Raw genomic sequence first — 24,741 nt, 5'->3', positions numbered from 1 at the left:
TTTTATCCAATTGCTGCCAGTTAGAAGGCTAAGCTCCGCCAACTTAGTCTCCTAGCAACCCACTCAGCCCAGGGGACAGGCAGAGTTAGGCCTCACTTAGGCCTCTTCCACACTGCCTATAAAATACAAATTATCTGATTTTAACTGGATTATATGGCAGTGTAGACTCAAGGCCCTTCCACACAACTACATTACCCATTTATAATGGACTTAATGTCAGGGGAAAACCTTTACCCTTTACCTTAACTACCACCAATTCCTCAATACTTTATTTCCCATTCCACCATACTTCACCACAGCAACGCGTGGCCGGGCACAGCTAGTCTATATATAAAAGGGTAATGAAATTTCGACCTAGGACAAAAGAACAAAACTACACATCCCAGAAACACTAAACTTGGCAGCACAACCCCTCATCCATGCCTCTACGTTCATACAACAAAAAGAAAAGAAAAATAAAGTTCTAATTAGAGGGAGAGGAATAATTATTTTTATCCAATTGCTGCCAGTTAGAAGGTTAACTCCACCCACTTGGTCTCCTAGCAACTCACTCAGCCCAGGGGACAGGCAGAGTTAGGCCTCACAAATGAGAGTAGATGAATAGGTACTGCTCCGGTGGGAAGGTAACAGCACTCCTTGCAGTCATGCCGGCCACATGACCTTGGAGGACTCTACGGACAACGCCTGCTCTTCAGTTTACAAATGGACATGAGTACCAACCCCCAGAGTCAGACACGACTGGACTTAACGTCAGGGGAACACCTTTACCCTTTACCTTAACTACAGTAGAGTCTCGCTTATCCAACATAAACGGGCCAGCAGAACGTTGGATAAGCGAATATGTTGGATAATAAGGAGAGATTAAGAAAAAGCCTATTAAACATCAAATTTGGCTATGATTTTACAAATTAAACATCAAAACATCACATTACACAACAAATTTGATAGAAAAATTAATTCAATACACAGTAAAGTTATGTTGTAATTACTGTATTTACGAATTTAGCACCAAAATATCACGATATATTGAAAACACTGACTACAAAAATGTGTTGGATAATCCAGAACGTTGGATAAGCGAGTGTTGGATAAGTGAGACTCTACCGTACCACCAATTCCTCAATACTTTATTTCCCATACCACCATACTTCGCCACAGCAACACGTGGCCGGGCACAGCTAGTATCCTATAAAGGGACCAGATCCCATAACATCTTCCAAACTAGGCAGAATCAGACTAGAACTAGACTGAATCAGAGGCAACCTAACACATACCCGGTGGGGCAGACTCTATTTCAGGGAAAGGAATTGGAAAAGCCACCTCTGAGTATGGTTTCCCTAAGAAACATAGAATCCTAGAGTTCGAAGAGACGTGGTGAACCATCCAGTCCAATCCCCTGCCAAGAAGCAGGAAAATTGCATTCAAAGCACCCCCAACAGATGGCCACCCAGCCTCTGCTTAAAAGCCTCCAAAGAAGAAACCTCCACCACACTCCGGGGCAGAGAGTTCCACTGCTGAACAGCTCTCTCTCACAGTCAGGAAGTTCTTCCTAATGTTCAGATGGAATCTCCTTTCCTGTAGTTTGAAGCCATTGTTCTGCATCCTAGTCTCCAGGGCAGCAGAAAGCAAGCCTACTCCTCCCTATGACTTCCCCTCATATATTTATACATGGCCCTCATCATGTCTCCTCTAAGCCTTTTCTTCTGCAGGCTAAACATGCTCAGCTCTTTAAGCTGCTCCTCGTAGGGCTTGTTCTCCAGACCCTTGATCATTTTAGTTGCCCTCCTCTGGATGCATTCCAGCTTGTCAACATCTCCCCTCAATTGTGGTGCCCAGAATTGGACATAGTGTGATTCCAGCTGTGGTCTCACCAAGGCAGAATATCACGACTTCCCCGGATTTAGACACTAGACTCGTACAGAAAACCCTACAGAATTAATGGAATCACCATAAATCAATCATCATGAAAAAAGGCAGATCCACACACAGTTGTATTGATATGGGAAGAAGGCAGGTGTGAATAGGAACCATTGTTTTTGTCATCTATTTTCTGAGACTGTTACTGTTTTGTGCTTTCAATGTAAGATTATATGCATGTTTCAAAAGCCAAGGCTCTGTATTTCATTACTTTCTGTTTTTATTTTTATTGCAACAATGCAAAACAGGACTAGATAGATGCAGAGCAAAGAAGGTGTCTCCAAAATTTTGAAGCGAAACTGGAAGAGTCCAGTGGCTGAACTACCCACGAAAGGTGTGACCAAAGCCTCCTGACTGCTGCTTCCCCTACTCCACGCTCCTCCTGAGCGGAGTCGTTCCATGCTGTGCCTTGGTGTGTTCGTTTTTAGGCCTGTTCATAGAGTTATTTGGGGTGATGATTCATAAAAGTGCATTGGATAGACTACATCAGCTCTAGATTATTAAATATGGTTTTCTGTGGGCAAGCAGATGGCGACTCCTGGATGTCATATGCTCTGTAACTCTGTAACTAGAGCTGATGTGGTCTATCCCATGCAATTTTCTGAATCAGCACCCCAAATAACCAAACCAAATCTAAAGTTGACCAAAAACGGATTTGTAACCCTTTTGGTTCTAATGTTGGAGAGTGGTCCCTGGTCAAAAAAAGGGTTGAGAACACTGGTTTAGAGGAAGCTGGGCAAGAATTATAATGACCAGAATGCCTTGTAGTTGGGAGGCCTTCTAGGATGGCGCATGTGTGCTATGCTTTTCCCTTTGTTGCTATGGGAGCCAGCAGGATGATATTTCAGGAACTATCTAGTCTATCCAATGTTTCTCAGCAATGGGGGCATCTTCGTACATGGAACCCCTTCTTTTTCTAGTCGTAGTTGCCATGGAAGTGGTGCCTTTGCTTCAGGCCTGCCTCACGTAGAGTCTTGAGTGCTGTAGAGGCAGAAACACCAGGAACTTGGTCCGCAACCATATCACCCACAGTGGTCACTTCATGGTTTCAGAGCCCCAGGGTTGAGTACGTGGCCGAGATAGCCTGAGAGGCCATACGCAGTAGACTGAGGGAGACGGAACAGCTCAAATCTTGGCACAGTGGATGAGGAGATATGCCTGATCTACCACGACAGGCTGCAGAGCAGCAGGATCCTCAACATCAATGCCTCACCTACCAACCTCTGTTTGATGCTGGTCTACAACTGGACCAGGAGGGGAAGGTGCTCAGACCCAGCTGCAGAGAGTTAAACAGTTCGGGCCCTGCCTATCTTCATGACCGTATCTCCCACCCCATGTATCTGCACGAATGTTAAGATCTGCTGGGGAGGCTCTCCTCACAATCCCGCCATTGTCACAGGCACGGTTGGTGGGGACGAGGGAGAGGGCCTTCTCGGTGGTGGCCCCCAGCTTTGGAACATCCTCCCTAGGGAGATTAGGCAGGCCCCAACCCTGTCCTCCTTCCAGGGGGAATTGAAGACTTGGATGTTTAGACAAGCCTTTGAGAATGTCTAGTCCAATGGTCTGCAATTATGACACAGCACAGCACTTTCATCCCATGCCCTTGTTCCTTAGCTACAACTTGCACTATCCCTTTCCCTTCTTGTTTACAGTTGGCCATGTTTTTACAACAGTTGACACTATAGGTTATTGGGCACTGTTCTGAGTTCAAATTGTTTTTTTATATACTACTGGTTTTATTTTGTATTGAACTGTGTGTTTATTTTATGCGTTCTTTTAGGCACTTTGTGCCATATGTAAACCGCCCCGAGACCCTCCGGGGAGATGGAGGCTGGTACAAAAATAAAGTTATTGTCATTATTATTATTATTATGATTATTACTACTACTACTACTACTATGGAGCCTCCGATGGCTCAGTGTGTTAAAACGCTGAGCTGCTGAACTTGCAGACCGAAAGGTCCCAGGTTTAAATCCAGGGAGCGGAGGGAGCGCCCGCTGTTAGCTCCAGCTTCTGCCAACCTAGCAGTTTGAAAACATGCAAATGTGAGTAGATCAATAGGTACTGCTCCGGCGGGAAGGTAACGGTGTTCCATGCAGTCATGCTAGCCATATGACCTTGGAGGTGTCTACGGACAACGCCGGCTCTTCGGCTTAGAAATGGAGATGAGCACCAACCCCCAGAGTTGGACACGACTGGACTTAACGTCAGGGGAAACCTTTACCTTTACTACTACTACTACTTGGTCAAGGATGGGGATGAGGACTCGTCATCACAGATGTTTTCCTAGTAAATAACCTTTCCTACAAAATGAATTTCACAAATCATGAAAAGTAGGATTGGGTGTTGGCCTCCAGTATTCATCTTAGGATCCACATAGATCCATATCAGCTGGATAGGCACTGAGGGGCTAATTATTCAGTGTGGAGGCTTGACTGAGAATGGCCGTGATTGCAACTTGTCTGGCCATGTCATGGTGACAAGCTTAGAAGTAATTTTCTGGGCTGGACTCTAAGGAGAGTCAGCCATGGGTATTTGAGCTGGAAGCCATGTGTCTTCTGTCTCTCTCTCATTGTTAGTAGTTTGTGCTGAAAGTATTGCTTGTACTGTATATGGTTTGGTAACTAAGTAACGGATCAAGAAATAAAATTTGCCATCAGGTCGCTTGATAGAAAAAGACTGTTCCAGATTGTTTAATTAAAAATAGGAGCAGCAGAGAGATAGATAACCTTTTTCAATGGCAAGCAGATAAGATGCAGAGAAAGCGGTCTGGCTGAATTTGTGCATTCCCTAGAAACATTTGTTCTGCAAGTTAAACCAGGAGTCGGCTGAAACCCACATGCTTGGACCCCCTGACAAAGTTCACCAAAACTAATTTACTGAGCATACTCCTTGCGTGCATCTACCTTCTCAAATCAGTGCCGTTTGACACCACTTTAAATGTCATTTAGACATGGCTCATTGCTGTCGAATCATGCTACAGTAGAGTCTCACTTATCCAAGCCTCGCTTATCCAAGCCTCTGGATAATCCAAGGCATTTTTGTAGTCAATTTTTTCAATATTTCATGATATTTTGATGCTAAATTCATAAATACAGTGATTACAACATAACATTACTGCGTATTGAACTACTTTTTCTGTCAAATTTGTTGTATAACATGATGTTTTGGTGCTTAATTTGTAAAATCATAACCTAATTTGATGTTTAATAGGCTTTTCCTTAATCCCTCCTTATTATCCAAGATATTCGCTTATCCAAGCTTCTGCCGGCCTGTTTAGCTTGGATAAGTGAGAATCTACTGTATTTGTAATTTGGAGGCGCACCAGCGTGCTTTGGTGGAGAGGGCTTGTAAAGCTACTACTGCTATGATTTGATAGCACTGAGCCGTAGTAGTTAAATTGTGCTAAATTGCATTAACTTTGAACGACAGGTACAGCCTTTGTACAAAAGTTTCGTATTGCTGTGTGTGCCTTCAACTGTATGTGCCAACATACCACAGGATTTCCTTGGCAAGATTTTTTTCTGAAGGCTGAGAGAGTGTAATGGCTTAAAATCCCTCTCCTCCCCCCAACACAAGGAGTTGTAGAGAGCACGGAGGAAGCTCAGGGCTGTGGGAGGAATACTAAGGGCTCCACAGCCAGATTCCTCAAGAGCAAGGTGCTCGCCTGGGCCCCAGTCCTGAAGAGGTTTGGCTGATTTTTAATTTTGGCCCGTTAATACTGCTGAGTTGAGCAGGGCTCTTGTTATCTGTCGGGGAATATTGTAATCCAGAAAACTTAAGCTTTTTACAAAAAAGCCCCACCTCTTCAAAAAGGGACTGGATAGCTCCCTCTGGAGATCTTGCATTGAGCAGGGGGTTAGATCAGATGGCCCACGAGGCCTTTTCCAACTATCATTCTAGGTCAAGCATCCTCACACTGCGACCCTCCAGCTGTTTATGCCTCCAATTCTCAGAAGCCCTTGCTAGTTTGTGCAAAGGTCAGGAATTCTAGGAATTGAAAGCCAAACAGCTGGAGGGCTACAGCTTGAGGTTGTCAGCTCAAGGCAGTTTTTGGTGCCTCTCCTCACTGCATATATTGTATTTCTTTGATTCTAAAATGAATCCCCCCCCCATATAAACATATCTAAAATGGGGTGTATTTTAGAATTGTGAGTGCTTTGTTTTATAAATAATTTTTTTCTTCTGTTAATGGCCCTCAAATTAAAGTGTGACTTATTGTCAATGGTGTCTTTAAAAGGGTGAAGTCCAAGTCTATTACACCTTTCCATCAACTGCTATGGAGGCTGTTCAGGTCCTGAACCAGTGCTTAGCAGCTGTGATGGTCTGGATGAAGACAAACAAGACAGAGGTACTCCTGGTGAGTCGAAAGGCCAAACAGGGTTACTGTCAAGAGTCAGACGCCAATTTGAGAGCAAAACAGAGTTTATTCAAGAGATATCCCAAAAAATAGACACAAACACAAAAGATGGCTTTAAACACTTAACTTTCAGTGTTTTAAAGCAGTCCAAACAAAAATATATCAAAAAGTATGCTTTAGCAAACAAACTGGATTATCCAAGCAAATAATCCAGATTAAACAAAAGGTGCTTCAATTCAGCTCTAAACAAACTAAGTTGGCTTGGAAAAGCAGCCAAAACAAAACAAAGACTGGGAAACTCCCAAAAAACTCCCAAGAATCACAAGCAAGCAGTTTTAACACAAAGCTCCAAACAGAAACCAAAACCGGGCAAAGGAGCTTGTAAACAAACTAGGAGCCAGTGCAAAAGGGAAGGTGTGGCTCCAAGCCTTTACTGAGGCAAGCAACAGGCTTTGGAATGTAAAGGGACAGTGCAAGAAGATGGCGTCAAACCGGTCCGGAGTCGAAATAGCAGGAACAGCAGCAAACCGCTTCAAGAGTGCAGGTAATGCCAGGAGTTCAAGGGACAAAGCGAAGAGACATCGTCAGGTTGATCCAGGGTCAGGACAGGAGACAGCAGCAGGGTCAGGAGGCAAGCCAGAAGTCAAGAGCCGTGGGTAGACACAAATCAAAGAGCAAAGGCAGAAACAGGGTTGAATTCCAGTCCAAGGTCCAGAGGTTGTAATCATCAATTCAAGGTCCACGAAATGGCACAAAGAGCCAAAGCAACGAGGGCGAACAGCAGATCCATTGTAAAGTCCCAGTCCAGTCTTCAGTAACACACACAGGAAACCCAATGGCGCTCAGCAACACCTTGCCACACGCAAAGTGAAGTGACCAAACATTCCCAATTTATCCCAATTCTCCCTGGGTGTCCAAACACCAACACCCAAAGAGCAGGTGTCCCAAATCCTTAATCTGAATCAGAACTCCACACAGCTAAAGCTCGTGGATTGGGCGTGCCTAACTCTTCATCAGAATCCCAATCATCCTGCCCACGCCCAACACCATGCACATCTGAGGATCCATCCTCCCTCCTCCAAGCAGACCAAGTGGGATCTGCTTCTGAAGATACCCAAGGTTCAGCAGTATCCATGGGCCCCAATTCCCCAGGCATCTCCGGTGCCCGTACCCAGTCAGTGCCCACTTCCTCAGCCACCACCTGTTCCCCAGCATCCATTTCTTCCACAGACTCTCCATCTGAATCTTCCATAGAAGATTCCCCATTGAGGTCCCTAATTCTTTTTCTGTGCAAATCCTCCAATGAGCCCTCCTCGCGAGGGTTTTTCTTTCCTCTCCTGATCCCACCACTATCATCCACAGTCCCCGAAGGCGCAGTCACAACAGTTACAGCCGGTGTTGGATAGGGTTACACCCCACTGAAGGCACAGGTTCGCAGCTTGGGAGTTCTCTTGGAATCATTGCTGACCTGGAACCCCAGGTTTCGGCAATGGCCAGGGGAGCATTTGCAAAATTAACACTTGTGCACCAGTTGCACCCGTACCTTGAGAAGCCAGACTTGGCCATGGCAGTCCACGCTCTTGTTATATCTTGAATAGACTATTGTAATGCACTCTGTGTGGGGCTGCCTTTGAAGACTGTACGGAAGCTGCAAGTAGTCCAATGGATGGCAGCCAGACCGCTCACCGGAGTGGCGTACAGGAAGTGGACATCTCCCCTGTTACGTCAGCTCCACTGGCTGCCAGTTTGTTACCAAGCACAATTCAAAGTGCTGGCTTTGGCCTATAAAGCCCTAAACAATTATGGCTTAACTTACCTGTCTGAACGTATCTCTCTCTATGAACCAGTTAGAGTGTTAAAATCTGTTAAATTCCTGGAAATATCTGAATAAGCATGGAGATCTCTGGGATATCTTAATGTACTAAAAAGCAAAAATATACTATTCTAGGAGTAAGAACATGATTTATTATTAGCCTTAATGAAATATAGACTTATCATAAATGCATGTTTTATTATTCTTCTCTCTGTTAACCAAATGATGACATACTGCTTGGAAATCCTGATTATTATTATTATTATTATTATTATTATTATTATTATTATTTTCCAGCTGTCGTACTGGAACAACAATGATTGTTTAGTTTAACTTTAACAGTTTTTGGCAGTTCTTTGTTAGAACATTACCAATGTCAGCTGCTTCTAACCTAGCGATTTTATTCAAAGTGTTTAATGCCAGTGCTAATGCTTTTTTGCTTTTGCTTTTTGGTGTGTTTCTTTGCCAAGTACTTTTACATTTTTATATCGCTATTTGTTCAGATTTTATATATATTTGTTTTTGGTTTTTGGGGGTTTTTTCTCTCTCTCTCTCTCTCTCTCTCTCTCTCCCTTTTTGATCCTTTTTTAATCTCAGTTTTCCTACTTTCCATACAATCAAATGTTCTCACTCTTTTGATCTTAATTTACTCTATCTTATAAGGTAAAATTTCAATAAAAAATATATTTTTTAAATGTACCCATAGACATCACAATGACATCACAATGGCATTCTACTGCCATGATGCCATAGGGACCTCACAATGATCTGCTCACTTCAGATGAGGCAGCAAACCACTTTCCATGGGGTAATGATTATCATTGCTGCTTGAGTTATTCCTTTTTTTAAAAGTACTTTTATTCAAGAAGAGACAAAACATACAAGAGAATTTTTAGATATACAAAACTACCCAAACAACAAATGCTATCTATTACTGATAAACTACAATTGACTACTGAAATTTTAAAAAGACCAGAAACACACAGAAGCACAAAAAGAGAAAAACTAAAATGAACCACAGATTTCCCATTCCGTTTGTTATTTTCCCTTGTTCATCTGTTCCCTTTAAACAATTATGTAATCCTACTTCTTCTTAGGCAACATTCTCTTAATTCATGAATCCCACATTTGATAAATGCCCCGGTTGTTGTTATTGTTGCAAAAAAGCAATAAACAGCTCCTAGTTTTGTCAGTTTTTTCTCCTTAGTCAGCATAGTCAACTTGTGCACTTTGGCTATTTTACAGAACTTTATCAGCCATTCTTCTTGTATCAGGACTGGTTCCTTCCTTCTCTGAGCATATACAATTCTTGTGGCTGTTGTCATATATTTTCTAAATGGTATTTGAGTCCAATATTTCTGGGACTTTCTGCAAGACCCCTACATATTATAAAATATCCAAACATTATACATTTCCCAGCATTTGTTGGAGCTCCTTGGTGTCAAATTCCATCTGTACATCACTTTATTTTTTTTTCTTTCTTTCAAGCCTTCCCTCAAGGTGAACTCCAGACTCTTCACATGCTCTTCTAACTGGATTTGTCTATGTATATTTTGAGACTGTTTGACCATACAGCATTTCAACTGGTTACTCTGTATATCATATTCTAGAAGCAATTTATACATCTTAGTAATTATATGGTTATCAGCTGAACACGATACATTTTCAAACTCTGATTTAAATGTTTCCAACCTTGATTTTTTTTAACCATCTTAAATTGTTCAGTCATTTTCCTATAGGAAAACTGTTCCGTAACTCCCCATCATAAACTCCTTTCTCTTCTTTAACCTACATCTATTGTCATCTACTGTGACAAATGTTTATATGTCAGCAAGTTTCCTTGTAAATAAATATTTGTTCTGACCAATGTTTCCTATCACTGGAGTTATTCCTGACAGTTCTGGAAATGACGGCATCCATGTTGTTGATGCAACGTATCAAGTGATTCTTCCTGGAATGGAAACAGTCCAATGTGACCTCTGGTGGGAAGAACCAGGACAGTGTGCACGGAAACAATGAACCTGAATTGCTGAATAGTAAAACCTACTACCAGTGGGTGAGCATTGGTTAAGAGTGAGATATCTGAGAAGGGTGTTGTCTGGATTGCATCCTACCCCTCTACACTCATGTGAGTAGGCAGATAACCCAATTAAAAAGATCACACCCTTTTTGCTCAGTACTGATGAATACAAAATACCTTCTTGAGCCTGATTCTGATTCATAATTGTTTATTAGATTTCAGAAATTGCCACTGGAAGGGCAGGGAAAAGATTGCTTCAACACCTTCTGTAATTGTATCTTACAGAAACCCTTGATTAAAATTTGCTGAGAAGTAATGCACTCTAATTGAACTAGTATGACATGTACCTGTAGATATCAAAGTATCATGTATATTGGACAGGCAGGTATGAAGCCTTCACACACCCATTCCCTAACAGCCAAACGAGAAGGGTTTCAATTAGTTTCTTCAAGCAGAAGTCAAGTCTTTACTTGGGATTCTTGCTCAATTGCATGGTCGGAAAAGAAGGTTCAAATAAGTCAAGATCTGCAATGGGTCAATGTGTTGCCCCACAAACTCGTAGCATCCCTAGGGTAGACTTTTCACTGGGTTTTCTTAACAAAATTTATTCAAAGCAGATTTGCATTTATTTCCCTCTGAGATTTAGGGAGTGAAACTCACTCATCGTTGAGGAAACTGAATAAAGAACATTTAATCTAGAAGAGCAGAGTCGAAGGTGAGCCCAGGACCTGGAGAAAAGGGTGAAGACAAATATTTAGGCTTCTGGAGGATATTTGCAAGTTGCAGCAACAACACCATGAAATCTTGAAAATTGTTGCTACCCTGTTTCCCCTAAAATAAGACATCCCCAGAAAATAAGACCTAGTAGTGTTTTTGCTGAATTGCTAAATATAAGGCCTCCTCTGAAAGTAAGACTTAGCAAAGTTTTTGTTTGGAAGCATGCCCAACAAATAAAACACCAGAGCATGCAGGATTGGCAAATATATGTACCATAGAATTGTTGTACATGGAAATAATGGTACAGTAGAGTCTCACTTATCCAAGCTAAATGGACCGGCAGAAGCTTGGATAAGCGAATATCTTGGATAATAAGGAGGGGTTAAGGAAAAGACTATTAAACATCACATTAAGTTATGATTTTACAAATTAAGCACCAAAACATGTTATACAACAAATTTGACAGAAAAATTAGTTCAATACACAGCAATATTATGTTGTAATTACTGTATTTACAAATTTAGCACCAAAATATCACAATATATTGAAAACATTGACTACAAAAATGACTTGGATAATCCAGAAACTTGGATAAGCGAGGCTTGGATAAGTGAGACTCTACTGAAGTAACAAGAAATTCTTGATAGGATTCACAGTTTGTCTGGTTATGCTGGTTTGTGATGACAACTGCTGTACAGTATATAATAAATGTTCATTTTTTTGTTCAACAATAAATGTGAATTCTTCTTCATGGAAAAATAAGACATCCCCTGAAAATAAGACCTAGCACATCTTTGGGAACAAAAATTAATATAAGACACTGTCTTATTTTCGGGGAAACACGGTAGCTGTTCATCTAGTAGCTGAGCTGGGGATTTATAGGTAGTCTCTCCCTTTGCCCAGAACTGAGACTGAAGTGGATAACTAGGACCATGGATAAAAGGATCCATGCCTGGCGAGCATCTGCTAAACCAAATGGGCCATGACAGAGAAAGAACTCATCAGGTAAAATACAAGTCACAGAGATTTGGTTCAGTTTGGCCAAAAAGGATGCAAGTACAAGCAAATGCTTCCAAAGTACAGTACAAGCATATACATACAGAGAAAGCAGTACATCTTATATAGCTTTGCAGCTATTCAAAATTCTTGCTGCCTCCCCTGATTGGTTGAAAGAGGGGCTGGCCTGGATCTGCATCCTGATTGGACAGGAGTTCAGGTAATGTCACTGCTTCCAGTTTGGGATTCCCTTTCATGGGGAGATGATAGCTGGGGATTGGCCAGTCAAAGGGCCAACCAGCTGATGTGCTGCCTCCCTGGGAGGAGGCGTCATTAGTAAATAAAGAAATGATAATTAACTTTTGATTTGCTCAACTGTCAAGTTCCATGTTTTACAAAGATAGGAGCTTCTGAAGGCAAAGGTATGGGGCTCCTGAAACAAAAGGTGATGATTTTGGGCAGTCAAGGGCTGGGTTGTCAATAAAGAGGTTTAACACATGAACATACTCTGTGCTTCTGTTACCATGGTCAGCCTCAAGTGAACCATTTAACAAACAATTATGTGTTTATCTGGGTTACATGAAAAATCATCTCTGCAGATACATGAACAAAGGATTTATATATATATATATATATATATATATATATATATATATATATATTGGTTTATTGAAAAAAAATTTAATACAATGAAAGAGTGAGAACAATTATAGAATAGAAAGTGCAGAAAATGAAGTTATGATAGTAGAGAAGTTTAAAAACTTTTAAAAAGGAGGGAAAAAAAACGAACTTCCATCTTTGCAATTGCGTTTCCCAATCTCTGTTTCTGAGGAGGGGGTTGATCTATATATACAAGTCCATTATAGATCAGCCGCCGTCTCCTTCGTAATAGAGGCCATCCTTCTAAAAGAAAAAGAAAAAAAAGAAAAAGAAAAAATAATACTGCTGATAATAATCAATGATAGCCTTTCTATTGGCTGTGTCACAGAATTTTTTTGCCTCCGGTAAACAATATTTTGAAAAATAGAAAACCAAAAGAGGTTATTCCTTTGCTCATTCAAATTTAATCTTCATTTATTTTTCCTTTCGTACTCTTCTACTTTACTCCAATCTGTATATTTTATCGGGGACCCTGTATTTCTCTTTAAAAGAAAAGTTAATTTGTCCATATCTTTTATTTCTCTCACTTTCTGTAGCCATTCCTCCGTGTTCGGGAGTTCTTTTTGCTTCCATCTTTTTGCAAAGCATATTCTGGCGGCGGTTGTTAAATAAGTAAAGATTTTATCATCGTTCAGCCCTAAATGTATATTCCGGTCTGCTAACCCCAAAAGATAATACTCCGCTTTTCTGGGGAAGACAGTTTTAAGAATTTCCTGACAGATTTTATGGACTTTCTCCCAAAATGTTTTCGTAGCTTTACATGTCCACCACATATGGAAAAAGCTTCCCTCTTGGTCCTCACACTTCCAACAATTATTTGAAGTATTCTTGTACATTTGGTTTAATTTCTTTGGTGTGATATACCAGCGGTGGAACATTTTAAGCCAGTTTTCTTTCAAGTCCATTGCATAGGTATATTTTAATTTTTTAGTCCAGATAGATTCCCATTCTGCCAACATTATAGGTCTTCTTAAATTTTCTGCCCACCTAATCATACACTTTTTTATTGTTTCCTCTACAGTTGACCACTCCAATAGTTTGTTATAGATTTTTGTAATTATCTTGTTTTCTGAATCTAGAATTTTATCCCAGAATTGATCACTCTGATAAAACCCCACCTCTTTGTCTTTATTATATTGCTCCTTAATCTGCATGTAGTGGAGCCATGATATGTGCGCGAATTTTTGTTTTATCTCTTCATGCGATTTCAGAATTTCTGTGCCTTTGATTAATAAAGTCCTATACGTTGGCCAATTGGACCATCCTAGAAGTCTTCTTTGTTTGGCTTCCATAGTGGATAGCCATAATGGTGTCTTTAGGTAGAATTTTTTTTATATATTTTTGCCAAATTCGTAATAAGGAGGAGCGAATAAAATGATTTCCGAAATTTTTCTCTTTTTTCTCTCTTTCGTACCAAATATACGAGTGCCACCCCACTCTCAGATCATGACCCTCTAATGTAAGTGTTTTTTCTTTGTTAAGATTCATCCATGGTCTGATCCAGTCGAGGGCACAGGCATCGTGGTAAAGGTTTAAGTCCGGAAATCCAAATCCTCCTTTATTTTTATTTTTTTGTCAATTAATACTTTATATTTTATCCTGGGTTTCTTCCCCTTCCAAACAAACTTCATTAAGTCCTTATTCCATTCTTTAAATGATTTGATATTACGTATTATTGGGATGTTTTGAAAGAGGAATAAAAGTCTAGGTAAGATATTCATTTTGACCTTTCCAAAAGTGATAGGTTTAAAAGTTTCCATGTTGCTAAGTTTTTCCTTATTTCTTTCCATACATTAGTGTAGTTATTTGTGAGAAGTTGGGAATTTTTTGAGGTGATCCATATTCCCAAATATCTAATTTTTGTCACACAATTTATACCCCTTTTTTTGCTTAATACTTTTTGGTTCTTCTTTGTCACATTCTTTGTTAGGATCATTGTCTTTTTCTTGTTCAGTCAGAAACCTGCCAATTCCCCAAATTCCTCTATTTTTTTCAGCCAACTTTCTAAATTTTTACATGGGTCTTCAATTATACCTAATAGATCGTCAGCGAATGAACAAAGGATTTTGACTATTATCTGGCTTGGACAACAGCCAGAAGGATTTGCCCAACCTTCCTATTCTCAAGGAATTATCTCAGCAGGGTTATAGAAAAGTGACTGTCACTGGGCTACAGTTCGATACATTTTATAAGGAAGTTTATAAATTTCATATATAAGTAATAGATGCAGTACAAGGAAAGATATAAGTTACACAAAAAGTCAAAGAAAACATACATTTTATTAAAAGGTTAGAAACAATGATGTCTTGGAGGGAGTGAAGCTGCTGCCGATCCACTCCTAATCTCCAGTGCTTCAAATTTCTGAACGTTCGAAAATATTTTATAAATAACTAGCTGTGCCCGGCCACGCGTTGCTGTGGCGAAGTATGGTGGTATGGGAAATAAAGTATTGAGGAATTGGTGGTAGTTAAGGTAAAGGGTAAATGGGCTATATAGCTGTGTGGAAGGGCCTTGAGTCCACACTGCCAAATCAGATAATCTGTATTTTATAGGCAGTGTACAAGAGGCCCAAGTGAGGCCTAACTCTGCCTGTCCCCTGGGCTGAGTGGGTTGCTAGAAGACCAAGTGGGCGGAGCTTAGCTTTCTAACTGGCAGCAATGGGATAAAAACAATTCTTCCTCTCCCTCTAATTAGGACTTAATTTTTCTTTTCTTTTTGTTGTATGAACGTAGAGGCATAGATGAGGGGTTGTGCTGCCAAGTTTAGTGTTTCTGGGATGTGTAGTTTCGTTGTTTTGTCCTAGGCCAAAATTTCATTACCCTTTTATATATATAGACTAGCTTTGCCCGGCCACGCGTTGCTGTGGCTTATGGGAATCCTTTGTTGGCCAGGTGTAATAGCAGTGAATAGCCTTGCAGTCTCAAAGCCTGGCCGTTATCTGGAGTAGCTGGAGCTTTTTGTTGTATGAACGTAGAGACATGGATGAGGGGTTGTGCTGCCAAGTTTAGTGTTTCTGGGATGTGTAGTTTTGTTGTTTTGTCCTAGGCCGAAATTTCATTACCCTTTTATATATATAGACTAGCTGTGCCCGGCCACGCGTTGCTGTGGCTTAGTCTGGTGGTGTTGGTCAGTCTACATTAGGTTGTATTTATGCTGTGACCTCCACCCTTCTTTATACTCACATTAGTAGTAGTAGTATTTGAAGTCTGTTACCTTCTTCAATTTTTGTGTTGATTGATAATTGCTTGAGATCCCTGTTGTCTTTGGTTTGTTGTTAATCGTGATGTCTGATTCTGCTGAGTGTGGTTTACATGTTATTGTGGTACAATAATCTTTTTTTTTTTTGCCTGTGTAGGTGTTTATTATTGTTGTTGTTGTAGTGGTCATGAAGGCTGGATAAGTTAGATGCTACTGTATTGTTTTTTGGAGGCCCAGTGTAGCACTGACTGGCCTCTCAGCCTCAGTGTCTGGCTGCTTCTTGCCTGTGATGGTGTTGATTCTTATGGTTGTTGTTGTCATTGTTATTATTGTAATTGTTTTTTTGAAGGCCAAGTGTGAATGTAGGGATTGGGGAGGTGGATGAGCACTGAATTGCTTTGTAGACTCAGTGCATGGCTGATTCTTGCCTGTGTAGGTGTTTATTATTAGTGGGTGAGTGGATGGATAGATGAGTGAATGGATAGATAGAGTGGGTGCTCTCCTTGTTTCCTTTATTCCTATGCTGTTCCCTTTCTCTGCTCCAATCCTGAGCTCGCTGATAAGAACACACTGATCAGAAAGGAGGGTAAATATAACCGGATCAATTGTCTTTTGCTCTTGGCCTTCCGGGCAGAGAGGGAGGGCTCTTGTCCTTGGCGTTCCTTCCCTTCCCTTCCCTCCCTCCTTCCTTCATTCTATCCGTCCCAGCCTTTCCTGCCTGCGGAGCCATGGAACTGGGTCAATGGGTTGGATGGCGGGGAAAGGGAGAAGGAAGAGGCCTCTAATTGAAATGCATGGACTCCATGCCATGGGGTGCTGGAATTTGTAGTTTGCATCCAGTCAAACCCCTTTCTTTCTTTTTGTCATGGAGGAAGAACCCACCCAAACCTCTCAGACAGATGGCCATCCAGTTTAGTTGTGTTGTTATAGTCACAATGTGTTGTTGTGAGTTTTTTGGGTCCAGATTGTGGTTTTGTGGTGTGGTTGTTTTGTTACAACCGGGAAGGAAGGCTTTTGTGTTGTGTTGCCAAGTTTCATATTCCTGGGGCGTTTAGTTGTGTTGTTATAGTCACGATGCGTTGTTGTGAGTTTTCTGGGTCCGGATTGTGGTTTTGTGGTGTGGTTGTGTTCTTACAACTGGGAGGCAAGGCTTTTGCGTTGTGTTGTCAAATTTTGTATTTCTGGGGCGTTTAGTTGTGTGCCAAGTTTTGTATTTCTGGGGCGTTTAGTTGTGGTGTTATAGTCACGATGCATTGTTATGAGTTTTGTGGGTCCGGATTGTGTTTTGTGGTGTGATTTTGTTGTTACAACTGGGAGGCAAGGCTTTTGCGTTGTTTTGCGAGGTTTCGTATTTCTGGGGAGTTTAGTTGTGTTGTTATAGTCATGATGCGTTGTTGTGAATTTTGTGGGTCTGGATTGTGGTTTTGTGGTGTGATTGTGTTGTTACAACTGGGAGGCAAGGCTTTTGCGTTGTGTTGTCAAATTTTGTATTTCTGGGGCGTTTAGTTGTGTGCCAAGTTTTGTATTTCTGGGGCGTTTAGTTGTGGTGTTATAGTCACGATGCGTTGTTGTGAATTTTGTGGGTCTGGATTGTGGTTTTGTGGTGTGATTGTGTTGTTACAACTGGGAGGCAAGGCTTTTGCGTTGTTTTGTCAAATTTTGTATTTCTGGGGTGTTTAGTTGTGTTGCTATAGTCACGATGCGTTGTTGTGAGTTTTGTGAGTCTGGATTGTGGTTTTGTGGTGTGGTTGTGTTGTTACAACTGGGAGGAAAGGCTTTTGCGTTGTCTTGTGAAGTTTTGTATTTCTGGGGCATTTAGTTGTGTGCCAAGTTTCGTATTTCTGTGGCGTTTAGTTGTGTTGTTATAGTCACGATGCTTTGTTGTGAGTTTTGTGCATCCGGATTGTGGTTTTGTGGTGTGGTTGTGTTGTTACAACTGGGAGGGAAGGCTTTTGCATTGTGTCGCCAAGTTTCGGATTTCTGGGGTGTTTAGTTGTGTTGTTATAGTCACGATGCGTTGTTGTGAGTTTTGTGGGTCCAGTGTGGTTTTGTGGTGTGATTGTGTTGTTACAACCGGGAGGCAAGGCTTTTGCGTTGTGTTGCCAAGTTTTGTATTTCTAGGGCGTTTAGTTGTGTTGTTATAGTCATGATGTGTTGTTGTGAGTTTTGTGGGTCCGGATTGTGGTTTTGTGGTGTGGTTATGTTGTTGTAACCGGGAGGCAAGGCTTTTGCATTGTGTTGCCAAGTTTCGTATTTCTGGGATGTTTAGTTTTGTTGTTATAGTCACTGCGCCCGCAACTTTATCCTTTTATATATATAGATAATAATGGAGCCTTTGGCAAACTAGATCTTTCGGGTGGGGGGTCATCGTGGCTCAACAACAAGACTGGAGGATTTGCAGCCTCTTCCATGAAAACTGGATGCTGAGGACAAAGGTCTGATATCTGGCAGCTCTAAGGTAAAGGTTTCCCCTGACATTAAGTCCAGTCATGTCTGACTCTGGGGTGTGGTGCTCATCTCCATTTCTAAGCCGAAGAGACGGCGTTGTCCATAGACACTTCCAAGGTCATGTGGCCAGCATGACTGCATGGAGCACCGTTACCTTCCCGCCGGAGTGGTACCTATTAATCTACTCACATTTGCATGTTTTCTAACTGCTAGGTTGGCAGGAGCTGGGGCTAACAGCAGGCGCTCATTCCGCTCCTGGGATTTGAACCTGGGACCTTTTGGTCCACAAGTTCAGCAGCTCAGCGCACCACCACTGTGCCACTGGCAGCTCTATGCATAACTTATTTATGAAATGTAGTGGTTGTAGTGACAGACTAGAATTAGGAAACCCAGATCCCTAGCTTAATCCGGAGGTTCTCTGACTCACCCTAGACCAGGGTTCCTCGAACTTTTAAAGATGATGGCCGATTCATGATCCCTCAAACTGTTGGAGGGCCGGACTATAGTTTGAAAAAAAAACATGAACAAATTCCTACGCACACTGCACATAATTCATGTATAGTACAAAAATATGAAAGAACAATACAATATTTAAAGGGAAGAAAGACTTTAACCAACATAAACTTACCAGAATTTAAATAGGAAGTCTGGGCCTGCTTTTGGCTGATTAAATAGTCAAATTAATTAGAGTTGTTGTTGTTGTTGTTGTGTACCTTCAAGTCTTTTCAGACTTAGGGCAACCCTAGGTCTAAAATTTAGGACGGGGCTGGGTAAATGACCTTGGAGAGCGGCATCTGGCCTGCAGGCCTTAGTTTGGAGACCCCTTCCCAAGACCATTCCTTATTTGAGGTTCAAACCTCTACCAACAAGACCAATAACATTTAAAAAAATATTCCAATATAAGAATGTTTGTGTGTTTCACCGCCAAGTACAATTCCTCTTATATTCTGTTTGGCATTGAAGCTGAGATATCTTGCTACAAGCAGATGAAACTATGATATGTGTGGGTATGGTAGAAGTTAAAGAAAAGCCAGGATTGGTTCCAGGTTGGTTAAGAGAACTATGAGATTGACTGTAAAATATGGGAGCAGCAGGAACCTCCTTTGGCTCAAACTGACAGACCTGTCATTCCTGAGTAAGCCTTGCAACATCATTCCAATGAATTGCTAATTAAATCATTTCTGCAATGCCTTTGCCATCAGGAACCCAAACTCTGGGGAGCACTTGGCGTAAGAAAGAGAAGAGAGGAGTGTGGTTTCCAATTGGGTAAGTGAGCTTTGAGCATCATTGTTGGTTAAATCTAAATACTGACTTTAATTATTCAGTAGATACAGTTAACCAGAACTCAAGCAACTGGCAGAAAATCACAGAAATAATGCTTTAAATAAAAATTAAAATAATGCAGTAAAACAATGTTATAATACAGTAAAACTGTGTCTTTCTTTGTCTTTCTTTGACTTTATTTGTTTTTACTGTATATACTTGAGTATAAGCCGACCCGAATATAAGCCGAGGCACCTAATTTTACCACAAAAACTGGGAAAACGTATTGACTCGAGTATAAGCTGAGGGTGGGAAATGCAGCAGCTACTGGTAAATTTCAAAATAAAAATGGATACCAATAAAATTACATTAACTGAGGCATACGTGGGGTAAATGTTTTTTGAATATTTACCATATTTCAAAGAAAAACAGTAAGCTAACTCGGTAAGTGCATAAGTAGGGTCAACAAAAACAATATGGTATCAACAATAACTTTATAATTATCATCATCATTATCATCATCATCAACAATAACAACAACAACTTCCTTGGTATCCTGCTCTATCTATCTCCCCATGGGGATTCAGGTTGGCTTCCAACATAACAGGCAAACATTCAATGCCTATATAATTGATGCAGAGCTAGATATAGCTCTAATATTATATATACTAATTTCACATTTGCATTTCCCCCCTGAAAAGTTTGCAAATCCTCTGTGCATTTCCCTCCTGCAATATTTGCAAGTCCCATTTATCTATGTTTACATCTATCTAGACATCTGTGTGTGTATGCATATTTAAAAGGCCTATATCTATATTAATATCTATCTATCTAGACATTGCTCTATATATAGAAAATTATATCTTTACAGGACTTGCAGGGACTTGCAAACGTATGAGGGGAAAATTCATATATTAAATTAATGTATTTGTAGGGGGAAATCTATATATTATTTAAAAGATTTGGGGCATGCATTTGCCCAAGGAAGAAATGCAAGCAAAGCCCTCCTAAAAACAGCTTTGTCCTCTTTTCTCCTCCCCTTTCCCACCTCTTTTATTTATCCCTTTTCAAACTCTAAAAGTAGCCATAAAAGGCTTTTTAAAACTTCCCTTCCTCTCCCAAAAAACCCACCCCATTTTTGTTTCCTTAGGAATAAAAAGAAATACACACCTTCTGTTGCTCTTCTTTCCCTCCTTCCCTCCCTATTGACTCAAACGTTCTTGCAATAATAGTAATAATAATAATAAATCCTGCAAATTTGCAAGAGTCTCTCTATTCCTTGCCCTTCCACCATGCAATATTTTTCTTCTTCCTGGTTTGCAAGAGGCTCTCACTCACTCTCCTTTCACTTTTAAAAACATTCCCTCCTTGTCCCTCTCCCTCTTAAAAAATAAAATAACTCCAGCCTGGGAGGAGAAGCGGAGAAGGGAGGATTTGAAAAGAAAACATACTGTGGCCTCCAGGCTCCGCTGCTGGCTTGACCCGATTATAAGCCGAGGGAGACTTTTTCAGCCCCCAAAAAGAGATTTTAAAAAACTCGGCTTATCTTTGAGTATATACGGTAATTAGTGAATTTCAATATAAATATTGAATGTATGCTTGCCCACAATGCCCTGCCTCATGCACGGAGGAGGAGTTGTTTAAAGCTACGGACAATGCGATTGCTGTTGCCCACTTTTGGTCCAAAACTATTTAGCTGTTTGTGATTCCTTTATTTTATCACTTTTAAACTTATTTATTATGCAATGCTTTTGACACGAAATAAATAAATATAAATATCAAGTCAATACTAAGTTTATGATATGGTATAGTATGAAGTATGGTGTTAGGTGTAGTTTTAATGGTAATTCCCAAGCAACCAGAAACTACATTTACCTGGTCTATTTAAAATAAAATATTATAATATGTATGAAATATCCCTTCTATCTGACCAAATGTCCTGTTTTTTCCTATCCTATCCCGCAGGCGTATTCCTTTGTACCATGGAGTGGGAGCAAACGGAGGCATTTGACAACTCACCTTGGCCAGCTACTACTCTCCCTGATTGGATGTCATGTTTACCTGACCATTTCTCTCTGTCCCGAATTTCCATCCCCGGCACTCATGACTCCATGAGTCTGTTTGGTGGTTCAAAGATTCGATGCCAGAGTTGGCCGCTTGAAGCACAGTTAGTGGCTGGTGTACGCTTCCTGGATATTCGTTGTAAACTAGAAGGCGGCAACTTCCTTATCTACCATGTCAACACCTTCCAAAAGGCCAGTTTTTCTGATGTCCTGAAAGACACCTTGAGTTTCCTCCAGAAACACCCCCAGGAGACGATCCTCATGAGGGTGAAAGAGGAACTCCCAATTATTCCCAATGCAGGTTTTGCTCCTCGCTTGCGACGTTATTTGGATGAAGAAGGATGGGGCCAAGTTTGGGCAAAAGAGGCTCTTCCTACCTTAGGTCAAGTCCGTGGAAAGCTTGTCATCTTGGAGGAACTAAAGAACGAGGTGTTAGGAGTCCCCTATGAGGAACTCAGTGTTGGCGACGCTTGGCATGTTCTCTCTCCAGAGCGCAAATGGGAGCGGGTGAAGGAGCATCTTAGTGTGGCCACTACCGGTAGCCAGGCTGTCTTGCACCTTACTTTTTGCTCTGGGAATGGGTTCTTCACAAACCCTGAGGCATTGGCCAAAGAGATCAATCCACGTTGTTATGAATATTTAAGGGCCCGAACTGGACAAGCAGTACGCTGGGGTGTGGTGATCATGGATTTTCCTGGTATAGGACTGATTCAAACCATCACGGAGAGTAATTGTGAAACAGGGAGTGTTCACTCAACCACTTAGCATGTGTGATGAAACAAGGCAGGAAGAGGAATGAAGATTCTGGGACTTTTCAACATTCTAGCTTGGGATACCTGGTAATCATTGGCTTTAGTTAGGCGACATACCAGTGAGCCTGGAAAAACTGCTTTTGTGGACTGTATCAAAATACATACAAAATATGTGTTATGCCTTCAAGTTTACTTAGGTAAGGAATATCCGCAGGTGTTACTTCCTCTGGAATATAGCCTACAGTACCTTTGGTAGTTTCTCATCCAAATGCTGAACACCTCCCTCCCTCCTCCTCTTAGAATCATAGAGTTGGAAGACATCACATGGGCCATCTAGTCCAACACCTTCTGCCATGCAGGAAAAGTGCTATCAAAGCACCCCTGACAGATGGCCATCCAGCCTTAGTACAAAAGCCTTCAATGGAGGAGATTCAGAGACAGAGAGTTCCACAATTTAACAGTTCTTATGGTTAGGAAGTTCTTCTTAATGTTCAAGTAGAATCTCCTTTCCTGCTGTTCAAGACCATTTCTCCTAGTCCTGCTCTCGAGGGCAGTAGGAAACAAGCCTGCTCCCTCTTCCTCATGACACACTTTCAAATATTGAAACATGGCAATCATGCCTCCTCTCAACTATCTCTTCCCAGCTCTTTAAGCTGTTCCTCATAGGAATTTAAGGTCTCCAGACCTCTGATCATTTTAGTTGCCCTCCTCTGGATAAGTTCCAGTTTGTCAATATATCTTTTTTAAATTGTGGTTCCCAGAACACACAGACACACACACACATATATATACACATATAAACTTTAAATAGCATAGGGAAGATTGACATCCCTGTGGTGTCTGTTTTGCTGTCTCTGTTCCTGTTCAGAAGATGTCACATCACTTTCCGTCCCTGTGAGAATTGGATTTTGAAAAAAAAATGGAAACAAGAATTGGATATAAAGCTCCAGTGGAGACACTTTCCCCTTGATAACCCTTTCAAGAGTGAACTTCCCTGTTGTCTCAGCCCCATTCTTAACTGGGAGTCATTTGTAACCCAGGGACAGCCTGCGGTCTGAAGAACAACATTGTTACACAAACATGGATAGTCCTAAAGGATGGTCCATCCTGAAGGCTGTGAAATCCATGCCTTACATCCCTTTCTTTTAGTGCAAGATTGGCAGGTGTTTAAGGGTGGATTTTGGTGGTCTCCTTTGCAAAAACAAAAAAACGAATGGGACCAAAAGGCTTTGTGTTATCTCTAAATACAGAAGTGGAAGATGATCTTCATTGTTCTCTTGTAAAGACTGCCCTGAGAATTTCTGATCTGGTGAGAAAGAAGCAATCTCGACCTTTGACTTTTTACACATACTGTCACAAAATGTAGCAATGTAGCTTACTGTTGTTATATTAAGACTGTTACCCATGCTACATCATGCTTCAAGAAAAAAATCATTTATTTGTAATTAGAAATAAATATTTCACAATATATAATTACATATTGTTTTGTGATTAATAAGTATGCTTTCATTATGTTCAATTTGTAGCAATGAAAATGCATCCTGCATATCGGATATTTACATTACAATTCATAACAGTAGCAAAATCACAGTAATAAAGTAGCAATGAAAATAATTTTATGATTGGGGGTCACCACAACATGAGGAACTTTATTAAAGGGTCCCGGCATTAGGAAAGTAGAGAACCACTGCTATATACTATAGCCTCAGCACTAGCCACCACACCCCAATTACAATGACACCAATGGTTAAGCCTGAGACATTGATCATATTATCACTTAAATAAATGCTGTGTAACTTACAAATCCTGACAATTACAACACATTTATGAGCTCACATTGCAATGAGCTAATAGCAATTATAGCACATGTGTAGATGATTTTAGTTCTCAAAGTGAAACAGGAAAGGGTTGTTGTATGTTTTCTGGGCTGTATGGCCATGTTCCAGAAGTATTCTCTCCTGACGTTTCGCCCACATCTATGGCAGGCATCCTCAGAGGTTGTATACCTCACAACTTCTGAGGATGCCTGCCATAGATGTGGGCGAAACGTCAGGAGAGAATACTGGATGTCGCGTACCTGGATTTCAGTAAGGCCTTCGACAAAGTCCCCCATGACCTTCTGGCAAACAAACTAGTAAAATGTGGGCTAGACAAAACTACAGTTAGGTGGATCTGTAATTGGCTAAGCAAACGAACCCAAAGGGTGCTCACCAATGCGTCGTCCTCATCTTGGAAAGAAGTCACGAGTGGAGTGCCACAGGGTTCTGTCCTGGGCCCGGTTCTGTTCAACATCTTTATTAATGACTTAGACGAAGGGTTAGAAGGCACGATCATCAAGTTTGCAGACGACACCAAACTGGGAGGGATAGCCAACACTCCAGAAGAAAGGAGCAGAATTCAAAACGATCTTGACAGACTAGAGAGATGGGCCGAAACTAACAAAATGAAGTTCAACAGGGACAAATGCAGGATACTTCACTTCGGCAGAAAAAATGGAATGCAAAGATACAGAATGGGGGACACCTGGCTAGACA

The 24,741-nt window shown here is 41.0% G+C and overlaps 1 protein-coding gene across 1 annotated transcript; it reads left to right on the top strand.

Moving 5' to 3' along the window:
• Positions 1 to 18,830: 18,830 nt before the first annotated feature.
• On the top strand, positions 18,831 to 23,683 carry LOC100567546 (1-phosphatidylinositol phosphodiesterase). Its single transcript, XM_008118388.3, has 2 exons — positions 18,831 to 19,395; positions 21,358 to 23,683. The coding sequence occupies exon 2, from the start codon at positions 21,375 to 21,377 to the stop codon at positions 22,218 to 22,220; it is 846 nt and encodes a 281-aa protein (XP_008116595.1). The 5' UTR covers positions 18,831 to 19,395; positions 21,358 to 21,374; the 3' UTR covers positions 22,221 to 23,683.
• Positions 23,684 to 24,741: the final 1,058 nt, after the last annotated feature.

This window comes from Anolis carolinensis, chromosome 2, assembly GCF_035594765.1.
Source record: "Anolis carolinensis isolate JA03-04 chromosome 2, rAnoCar3.1.pri, whole genome shotgun sequence".
Taxonomy (NCBI): Eukaryota; Metazoa; Chordata; class Lepidosauria; order Squamata; family Dactyloidae; genus Anolis; species Anolis carolinensis.
The sequence above is the reverse complement of the archived record's forward strand: the minus strand, read 5'-3'. Positions and strand labels throughout refer to the sequence as shown.